Source organism: Xyrauchen texanus, chromosome 1 (genome assembly GCF_025860055.1).
Source record: "Xyrauchen texanus isolate HMW12.3.18 chromosome 1, RBS_HiC_50CHRs, whole genome shotgun sequence".
In the NCBI taxonomy this organism is placed as follows: domain Eukaryota; kingdom Metazoa; phylum Chordata; class Actinopteri; order Cypriniformes; family Catostomidae; genus Xyrauchen; species Xyrauchen texanus.
Genome location: NC_068276.1, coordinates 37,896,403 through 37,908,011, shown reverse-complemented (window position 1 = coordinate 37,908,011; position 11,609 = coordinate 37,896,403). Strand labels below are relative to the sequence as shown.

General features: G+C 37.5%; 1 protein-coding gene across 3 annotated transcripts in view; it reads right to left on the bottom strand.

The window, feature by feature from the left end:
* The window catches only part of LOC127628003 (limb region 1 protein homolog), a 53,102-nt gene that overhangs the window by 3,645 nt on the left and 37,848 nt on the right, over nucleotides 1-11,609 (bottom strand). For 2 of the 3 annotated variants that reach the window (XM_052104686.1, XM_052104805.1), the window contains 2 exons: nucleotides 10,953-11,019; nucleotides 1,141-1,302 (listed from right to left, as the gene is read on the bottom strand). In XM_052104686.1, the coding sequence (XP_051960646.1) occupies nucleotides 1,141-1,302; nucleotides 10,953-11,019 (229 nt within the window). Of the gene's footprint in view, nucleotides 1-1,140; nucleotides 1,303-5,099; nucleotides 5,187-10,952; nucleotides 11,020-11,609 lie in introns of those variants that run through there. The other variant, XR_007968605.1, reaches the window with a different exon arrangement.

Genomic DNA, 11,609 nt, shown 5'->3' with positions numbered 1-11,609 from the left:
AAAATGTTCTTCAATAACACTGATTTTAAAAATGCTTAGGGTACAATGGGGCTAAAGGCTCCATGGGGTAAAAGGCTCCATTGATTTTATTTTCTCACAAAAACAATAAATAGCATAAAAAACTACCACAGGACTTTCCTAAACATCTGTTTGTCACTATACACAGGATTTCCTTTTCCTTGAGATCTTTGCGTGTGGTCTAAAGGTTGATTATGATCAAATTTTTTTTTTTTTTTAAATGCATGTATGTATCTAATGAAAATCCCTGAAATTATCACATTTCTTTTGAGACAAAACACTTATTTATAATTTTCTGTTTTGTTTAAGGTCATTAAATCAAAATGTTTTCAATAACTGTCCAGTAAGTGAAAGGATAGTATTTGGGGTAAAATGACCCCCTGTTGCAGTGGCTATTAAACACACTGTTTTTTTAAAGTGGTGTGAAAAGAATTATGAAAAATGTTCAAAGTGGGCACAATTGAAATTAGTTTGTTTATAGAATACTGGAGATGTAATCAAATGCCAAATGTGTTTGAAATAAACAGGAAATGGTTGACCTTTTTCTGATGTAGTTATTTTGAGTAAGCATCATCTTTTAATTTGTTACGCAAAAAAGCATATTGGTGTCTCGAAAATATGTGCATTAGTTGACAAATTTGGCACAATAATTATTGCCTCTTTATCTACACAATATCACTTTAAACCCCCTAGGGGCCTTTTACACCAAGTGTGGGCGCCTTTTACCCAAAACGTGTGGTAAAAGGCTCCCTCACCTCCATTTTTTAAAAACCAAATTTTTATCAAGACATCCTTCTATTATTATTTATTTTCACACAAATTATGTTGCTCTATCAACATTCAATAAAAAAAAATGACCATGATAGATTTTGTGACCATGAAAACTATTTCGTTAAGGGGTGCCTTTAGCCCCATTGTACCCTATTAATATACTCTCTTAAATTGCATTTGAGAAACACATGACCAGAAGAAAATAGATGAACAAAAGTGAAGTAGTGTAAGAGAATGAGGGATAAGGTAGAGTGGAGAGACATTCAACAGGGGAAAATGTAAGGCAAACTAAGTAGGTAGGCAGCCCTTTGGTAGGGTTGTGATAGGACAAAGATAGGGAGAATACATTACCAAGGGCTTTGAGGAGTTCCTCTCGCACAGCAGATGTGAACTTTCTCACCAGACACAATGTGGTTACCACAGCAAATAGCAGGTTATAGGAAAGTACAATGTAGAAATTTCCAAGCCAATTAAATCTCCCAAAATCTCCCAAGAGATCAAACCTTGTTATTCCTGTAGAGGGTAAAACACAGAGCATATATATATACACATTAAATATGACACATCCCAAAATGACCAAATTATTTTCATCCAGTAATGTCTTATTACAGTATGGATTATATAAATTGGCTTTCCTAACACAACAAAAGTACAAAGGGCTGCCTTACTACAAAAGAACAGACAGTTTATACATTCATTGTGATCTGATTTCCCAAACCAAATCATAAAACTTGATTGGTATATTCTGTTACTTTCTGATAAAAAAATATTCGCATCTTACAAATTATAAGTTTACACTAATTAAATAATAAGTAACTGCAGAAAAATTGCAAGAATATCACACTATACCTCAATTTAGATGGCCTATGAAATGTTTTGTTTTACTTTTTAGGAATACTTTACAACTCTTGACAAATCTCAAATTAGACCTCCAAATTGATAAATTATCCCACAACTGGCATGAACAAAATATTAATAGGCACAAGATTGCCTAAGAATAATAATATATGTAAAAACATACTGAATGTGTGTGTTTTGAACTGATGATGAGATGTATTTGCCACAATGCTGTTATTTATTTGGGTGGGAGCCTCTGAGAGGTCGAAGTATTTGGTATTTTAAAATCACCACTAGGTGTCTTAATCATGAAGGTATATGCATGGTAGGCAAGAGCGATTTGACAAATGTAAGAGCAGTTGGGAGTTCATAAAAAGGAGATGCAATGACTATTACAGTATCGCCTTCCAAAACGGTCAGAAATCTAGGGGTAACCATCGATAAAAAGCTAAATTTCACAGACAACATCTCAAAGACTGCAAGATCATGTAGATTTACACTCTACAATATCAGGAAAATAAGACCTTCCTCTCTGAACATGCCACACAACTGCTTGTTCAGTCACCTGTCATAACTAGACTGGACTACTGTAACTCTCATTGCAGGCCTCACTGCATGTGCAATTAGACCTCTGCAAATGATCCAGAATGCAGCAGCACATCTGATCTTTAATGAACCAAAGAGAGTGCATGTTACACCACTCTTTGTCTCTCTCCACTGGCTGCCGGTTGATGCACGTATTAAATTCAAGGCTCTGATGCTGGCATACAAAACAGTCAAAGGGTCAGCTCCAGCATACCTAAAATCATTTATGCAGATCTACACTCCTGCCAGAAGCCTGCGGACGGCTAAGGAACGTTGCCTTGTTGTACCCACACAAAGAGGCACAAAAACACTTTCCCAGACTTTCAGTTTCATCATACCACGTTGGTGGAATGACCTTCCCAACTCCATCCGTGAAGCTGACTCACTCTCTGTCTTCAAAAAACGACTTAAAACACATCTTTTCCATGAGTACGTAAACAGTCACTAAAATAATTCTTGTTGCACTTAAATATGTTTAGAATACTATTCTGATGCTAGTAAAACTTTGTAGTATAGCACTTTTCGTACAAATGTCTCCTTAAGATGATTCACTTATGTTTTCCTCTTTTGTAAGTCGCTTTGGATAAAAGTGTTTGCCAAATGAATAAATGTAAATGTATATGTAAACTCTGGATTCAAAAAGATTTTTTCAAAAGGGCTCCAAATCTGAATCTGATTAAACAAAACTTTTCCCCACATCTAAGAGAAGTAGGTCTGCAATTTACCATCTGTCATATTTCAGTCTGATGCTGAAGTTTATTGTCCATCAGGCAAAACTGACTTTTAAAAAAAAAAATCTAAAAACAAATTGGACATGTTGCAGTCAACAGTTTTATATAACTAAATGATCCATGTACACAGATTTTGATTTCAAAGATGTAACTAAAAAAACAAGGTAACAGATTAACACAGGTCACCACTTCTTAAATGCAAACATGACAAACCAATGCTAAAAATGTAGGTGCTTTCATCATACAATTTACATTAGGTAATTTAGAGAAATATATTTTTATGCATGATTTAACATCTTGAAAAAGTTAAGGCTTTACGCCTTACCATTGTTTATGTGTATCCCACATTATTATTTATTAGAATAAGGGCAACTGTCAGGGCACAAAAGCACAGTAAACCGATTTTTTAAGAAAGTAATGTTCAACTTTGTCTCACTCTTTTCCCCCCAACTTGTCCCCATTTTCCCCTCCTCTCTCTTAAGCTTTCGGGTGCTCCTCTAAATACATTATAGCCTAACCTTGTTCTGGACAGCCACTAAATAAAACATTGCATCCAATAGAATGACTCCTGAGGATAAGTTAAAGCAACTTCAATGTTTCCACATTCAAAATCTAAACCATCATCAAGACTGGCACAAAAAGCACGAGTTGAAAGTGGTAAAAAGGTCAAGTTTTAATTCATGGACAACTCTATGGAACCTGAGTTGGCCATAAGTTTAACCAGCTAAAACATTTCTCAGATATCCACTATTTAATGATAGTTTCTTATTGTTATTTATTTGAATTTTTTTTAGATACGTTTTTCCTCAAGCTCTACATAACTTTGTTTTAGGACTTTCAATAACCTGCAACCTGCCAACAAGCTATAAAAAAAATACTATAAACTATATAAACAAGATTTTTGCAGATTTTTGAAATGATGGTGTCTGTATGTATATATATACACACACCACAGTCAGGTCCTGGAATCTGACTGAACGAGAGACGTTCCATGAGCACTGATTGTGTGACAGCATCAGCATTCAGACTTCACTGTGTGTATCACTCCGCTTGTGTTCGTGCTTTTCTAAACTGAAGTGTAAGTGTAGTGCATATGTGTTAGGAGTTACTGTCTTTATTTTTGAAATTACATATGATAACCAGCAGGTGGTGGCAAAAGATCATTTTTGTGTGTAATATGAGCCAGTTGGTGACGTAAAGTGAATCCGTAAGTCATTGTTTACATAGAACAGCGCTCCGTGAGTTTCCACATCGGATACATACTGTTTAAAATGGCGGAGGACATCACTGTTTCTATAGTGAATGACATATGCGCACAAGCTATCCCAAAATAGAGATGAATACCCCGCTTGGACATCTATATTCTACTGAGAAAGCAGACCTTCAGAAAGCTGTTAGCATCTCTGATTGGGTGTGGAAACGGGTGATTGCACATGCAATCTCTCTCTCTCACACACACACACACACACACTCTCTCTCTCTCACTCACTCACTCACGCACTCACTCACGCACTCACGCTATCCTTGTTTATCCAATAACTTGTTAGAAACAGCACAAGCCATGATACTGAAGTGAACATTTTATACTAACGGAGGCTTGGACGCATCATTTGTTTTGAACCAGCAACGGCAGATTCTGATCCGCCGTGTAATAAAGTAGTTCCATGCACAAATGAGTTTTTATGACGGTACTCAGTTTTTCCTAATTTTTTTAAATGTACTTGTTCATTGAACTGTTGTATATATGGAATATCACACTCGCAGCCGTGCTATATGGCCCTACATCAGCACTGCTGTGATTCGGCCGCATAGGTAATTACAGCAGTGCTGATGTAGGGCCATATAGCAATGTTGCTTGTGTGATAGTGCTTAAATATAAACTCAGCAAAAAAAGAAAATGTCCCTTTTTCAGGACACTGTATTTCTGGACAAATCCAAATAACTTTACAGATCGTTATTATAAAGGGTTTAAACAATGTTTTCCGTGCTTGTTCAATGAACCATAAACAATTAATGAACATGCACCTGTGAAACGGTCGTTAAGACACTAACAGCTTACAGACGGTAGGCAATTAAGGTCACAGTTATAAAAACTTATGGCACTTTTCCACTTCACGTTACGGTTTGACTCGACTTTACTCGCTTTACTTTTCTGACCTTGCTTTTCCACTGCTGTTTAGTCAACGTGGGTGGGAATATAGGCTGATCCTCATAGTTGCACCGCCTCTACTGCCGTGACATCATCTTAAATGCGACACAAAACAATAAACAATAACACAACCGCTAGCTGTTAGCTACTAGCACATTGTGCTGCATAAAGCAATTGTTGCATGGTGATTTTACACAAGTGTAACAGATAATTGGCCTGGTTGTTTTAGAAGCATGCTTTCCAGTAGCTGGTCAACTAAACAAAGTGAAGCTTTCAAGCAGTGTATAGAGTTAGAGTTAATGTACCATCCTTCATCGTGGACTCCAGCCATGAGTCCAGGGCACTCTCCCTCCCATTGCTCGCCGGTCTAGATAGCGTCCATTTGGTCAAACCACTTCCACTTTTCCTTGATGGTTCTATAGTCACTTTTAACTTTTCACTACACTGTTTGTAGGTCCGGTGATAGCCGTGTGTGGCCAACAGCTGAGACACTTCCTGTAAGACTTTTTCGTTTCATTCATCGCTAACGAGAGGAATGTCTGCACCACGTTTATTGACCACGGCATGTTTTTGCGCACAACCATGTCTTTTTACAAATCGAAAGTTGCGGGAACAAATGATACTGCTATCGCTGTAGCTAACTTTAATACTAGCGGGTTGATATCCCGTGTCGCAAATCCAGTGATGATGGTAGTGACGATTCTCTCTGACCAGACAGTGATCTGGAGGGTTTTGACATCACATTAGTATCGGCTCGCTTGGACCTCGACCGATAGTTCCGTACTATCCACAGTGGAAAACCTTCAAAAAGTGAGCAGATTCGAGTTGAGTTGCAGTGGAAAAGCCCCATTAGGACACTAAAGAGACCTTTCTACTGACTCTCAAAAACACTAAAAGACAAAATTTGCGGAAGGCAATTAACTCCAGGTTGCTCCGGGGGGATTGTCCCTGTAATAAGTGCACTGTAAGTCGCTTTGGATACAAGCGTCTGCCAAATGCATAAATGTAAATATAAGATATCAATAGTTTTTTCTATAGGACTGAAAATCCATGTCTCTGCATGCATATGTCTCATCATCATCTCTCTCTGTGCAGCGTAGACTGTTTAACATGCATATGCTCTCATAAAGGGACAGAGTGCTAGTTTTATTCCCACTGTAAAAAAAAAAAACACATTTTCTCTCATTAATTCACCTTTAGAGATGAAGCGTGAATGAGACGTAATGAACTTTGTTAAACCCCAGTAATACACGTGTCTGGAAATCACGAGCTGCTCAATATCCAAAATGTAAGTATATATTTAATTAGGTAATGTTTCAAAACATAAGCATTAATTCAACATGATAATGGCATTTGATATGAAAAGAAGCAAAATCACTATGCTATTAGGCTATTATTATTATTATTATCGGAGTTGTTTAGCTGCAGGGTGAAGATGAATATTCAAAACAGGCTACTTCATATCATCCTCGTGAAACACCTGTTAAATATGTCTCATTTCTGGACCGTACAGGTATTTTAGTTTTAGTTCTTTGTATATCAGTCAGTGGTGGTCTTGTTTGGGTTGTCTGATTTCATGTTAAATACACCTTGTTAATTCACAGATTAGGCCTAACATCTACCTACTGTATATTACACATCGCAACCGATTTAGTAGCAAGTCTCTTCTCTCAGCCAATAATCAAATCTTTAACTCAGTGACTAAATCTTTGATTCTTCTTGTGAAAACACTACACATAGGCAAAAGTTGCATGACAGCATGACTAAACGGGTGACCGAAAACGCATCATCTCCTCCACAAAACTCTTTGCTTAAAACTTATGTGTAAATGTCAAGACGTTTATAGTTAATATGATGCATTTATTAATTTATATCTGTAAAGAGCATATATGGGATTACATAAGGCATAAATCATATCTTGCAAATTATAAATGTGATTAAATTTTGGGGTACATTGTATACTTTTTTTTTTCTCCCCAATTTGGAATGCCCAATGCCCAATTCCCAATGTGACTTGCTTCAATCTGGGTGGCGGAGGACAAATCTCAGTTGCATCAACGTCTGAGACCATCAATCCCCACATCTTATCACGTGGACCACAAGGAGGATACCCCATGTGACTCTTCCCTCCCTAGCATCTGGGCCAATTTGGTTGCATAGCTGGAGTCACTCAGCTCGCCCTGGATTCAAACTCATGACTCCAGCATCTTATATATATATATATATATATACACACACACACATAAACACACACATACATATACACACACACACACACACAAACACACACATACATATACACACACACACACACAAACACACCAATCAGCCACCTGCCTAATATTATGTAGGTCCCCCTCGTGCCGCCAAAACAGCGCCAACTCGCATTTCAGAATAGCATTCTGAGATGCTATTCTTCTCACCACAATTGTGTAGTGTGGTTATCTGAACTACCATAGACTTCGTCAGTTCGAAACAGTCTGGTCATTTTCTGTTGACCTCTCTCATCAACAAGGCTTTTCCATCCACAGAACTGCTGCTCACTGGATGTTTATTGTTTTTGGTACAATTCTGAGTAAATTCTAGAGACTGTTGTGTGTGAAAATCCCAGGAGATCAGCAGTTACAGAAATACTAAAATCAGCCTGTCTGGCACCAACAATCATCCACGTGATTATCTAATCAGCCAATCGTGTGGCAGCAGTGCAGTGCATACAATAATGCAGATACAGGTCAGGAGCTTTAGTTAATGTTCACATCAACCATCAGAATGGTAAAAAATGTGATCTCAGTGATTTCGACTGTGGCAGGATTGTTGAAGCCAGATGGGCTGGATCGAGTATTTCTGTAACTGCTGATCTCCTGTGATTTTCACACACAACAGTCTTTAGAATTTACTCTGAATGGTGATCCAGTGATTGGCAGTTCTGTGGACGAAAACACCTTGTTGTGGTGAGAAGAATATCACTTCAGAATGCTATTCTGAGATGCGGGTTGCCGCCGTTTTGGCGGCACAAGGGGGATCTACACAATGTTAGGCAAGTGGTTTTAATATTGTGGCTGATCGGTGTGTGTGTAATATATATATATATACACACACACACACAGTTCATTTACTGTATATAAGGTATTTTCTAGTATTATTGACCAGTTATTAAGGGCAATGACCAGTTTCTGTATTGGAATGCATGTTTGCATTTAAACTGTGTAAAAACAGATTCATAGTATGAATCTCGTTATTTTAATAAACATCCGGATTTAGAAGCAGCCTTATCAAAAACTCAAGTTGCTCTTTTGTTAAAGATTTGTTTTGTCATGCCAGATTTATTTTTTGGCAGCACTTATATCAATAGCATTGTTCTTAAGCCAATTATTTACATAGGATTCAATCATACCTGCAGTCCATAAGATGCAAAAAGAATCATGGGGTGGGTCCATATCTGATCAAAATAAATTGAGGGGAATGACACAAATCTGATGGTGTTGGTTGGTGGGGTAAACACCTTGTAGTGACTTAGTGAAATAAAGAAACCCAGGACATTCAGTTAAGCCTATTTCCATTGCATGCTTTGAAAATTACAGGTGAAACTCGAAAAATTAGAATATCGTGCAAAAGTTCATTAATTTCAGTAATTCAACTTAAAAGGTGAAACTAATATATTATATAGACTCATTACAAGCAAAGTAAGATATTTCAAGCCTTTATTTGATATAATTTTGATGATTATGGCTTACAGCTTATGAAAACCCCAAATTCAGAATCTCAGAAAATTAGAATATTACATGAAATCAATTAAAAAAAAAGGATTTTAAATACAGAAATGTCGGCCCTCTGAAAAGTATAATCATGCATATGTACTCGGTACTTGGTTTGGGCCCCTTTTGCATTAATTACTGCCTCAATGCGGCGTGGCACTGTGGCACTGCTGAGGTGTTATGGAAGACCAAGATGCTTCAATAGCGGCCTTCAGCTCTTCTGCATTGTTTGGTCTCATGTCTCTCATCTTTCTCTTGGCAATGCCCCATAGATTCTCTATGGGGTTCAGGTCAGGCGAGTTTGCTGGCCAATCAAGCACAGTAATACCATGGTCATTGAACCAGGTTTTGGTACTTTTGGCAGTGTGGGCAGGTGCCAAGTCCTGCTGGAAAATGAAGTCAGCATCTCCATAAAGCTTGTCTGCTGAAGGAAGCATGAAGTGCTCTAAAATGTCCCGGTAGACGGCTGCGTTGACTCTGGACTTAATAAAGCACAGTGGACCAACACCAGCCGATGACATGGCTCCCCAAACCAACACAGACTGTGGAAACTTCACACTGGACTTCAAGCATCTTGGATTGTGTGCCTCTCCATTCTTCCTCCAGACTCTGGGACCTTGGTTTCCAAATGAGATGCAAAATTTGCTCTCATCAGAAAAGAGGACTTTGGACCACTGAGCAACAGACCAGTTCTTTTTTTTCTTTAGCCCAGGTAAGACGTTTGACATTTGAAGCACATGTCCAGGACCCGTCTGTGTGTGGTGGCTCTTCATGCAGTAACTCCAGCCTCAGTCCACTCCTTGTGAAGCTCCCCCACACATTTGAATGGCCTTTTCCTGACAATCCTCTCCAGGCTACGGTCATCCCTGCTGCTTGTGCACCTTTTTCTTCCACACTTTTCCCTTCCACTTAACTTTCTATTAATGTGCTTTGATACAGCACTTTGAGAACATCCAACTTCTTTTGCAATTACCTTTTGAGGCTTTCCCTCCTTGTGGAGGGTGTCAATGATGGTTTTCTGCACAACTGTCAGGTCAGCAGTCTTCCCCATGATTGTGAATTCAACTGAACCAGACTGAGAGACCATTTAAAGGCTCAGGAACCCTTTGCAGGTGTTTAGCTGATTAGAGTGTGACACTTTGAGCCTACAATACTGAACCTTTTCACAATATTCTAATTTTCTGAGATTCTGAATTTGGGGTTTTCATAAGCTGTAAGCCATAATCATCAAAATTATATCAAATAAAGGCTTGAAATATCTTACTTTGCTTGTAATGAGTCTATATAATATATTAGTTTCACCTTTTAAGTTGAATTACTGAAATTAATGAACTTTTGCACGATATTCTAATTTTTCGAGTTTCACCTGTAAGAGTTAGATATCAAATTTGAAAAAGCTAATTGAAATTATGGATAGTGATTGAGTGTTTGGTGAGGGTTGTTAACTGTCTGTGTAAAAGTCATTGCTATTATACAGGTCAGTTTGCCTTTCCCACATTATCCGCAGGCTCCTGTCATTTGCTTATGTAAACACCCAAACATCACCTTAAGTATTTCTGTAGGACTTCCTTGTTTTCACATAGGTACTTGTGAAAGTATGACAGTAAGTGTCTTATAATTTGTCTAATGAAATTCTCTGAAAAAGCAAAAACTACTTCATGAAATCACTTCTTTCATCTATTCAAAACAGCAGAACTGTTGATATTTTTGTGAGGCTCCCAATGAGTCTCTCTCTCTCTCTCTCTCTCACACGCACACACACACACACACACACACACACACACACCTATTTAAACAGCTGTCTGTGGATTGCCATGTTGTTTATTGCAGCTATTGTGACGACTGCTTGTCTGTCCCTTTCTCTGTCCATTGTTGTGTAAAATCACCATGGCAAATCCTACTGGAATTTAACTTGTTAAATCTTAACTGTTGTCAGCATGTATGTTAGTGCCAGTATAGGAATTTTTTAAAAAAGTTAGTATATAAAAACAAGCAAACATTAATTGCAAGTTCTGTTTATGTCAACCCCAAGACACAGACACACAACTTCTTTTGAAGGAATTCTATTAGGGTTGTGTACACACACACGGGTCAGGATGACCTTACCAAGTGTTCGGGACATGACAGGCAAGGCCGAGCTCAGCACTAAAATGGATACACAGCAACCAATGATCTACAGGAAAGGCAAAAAAGACAAATATTTCCATCATTCTAAATAACTATAGAATGACAACCATAAAGAAAAACAAAACAAAAAATCCTATTTACACCATGTCCACATTCTCCAAACCAAATAAATAAATAAATTACTTAAGCAATGTAGATTTAAAAACTACTTCACAGGAGTCCAAAATATTATAATGCAATGATCTGTTATTTTATTTATTTATAAATTTTTCTGAGCTTAGTTCATTCTTTCAGAGAATAACAGAAAATTGGCATTGGACTCCCCATCGGCACATTGTTTTACTAAATTTATTTTCAAACATTTTCAGGTTTCCCACTCTTTTTGACCAATGAATTTCCATGACTTTTCCAGCCATTTGTGATTCATTGATACAGATTTTTTTAAATACTTTTGAATCAGACCAATTTGCTAACTAGTTATTTAGATCGATTTGTGAACCTTTTCAACTAATTTATTGAAAAGAACTGACTCAAAATAACGATTCATTGACAAACCATTAAGGCTTGGGAGCAAGTTTTACTCCATAAAAGAGCAATATCTAATCAATTAAATATTTTAGAGAAGACAAATACTAG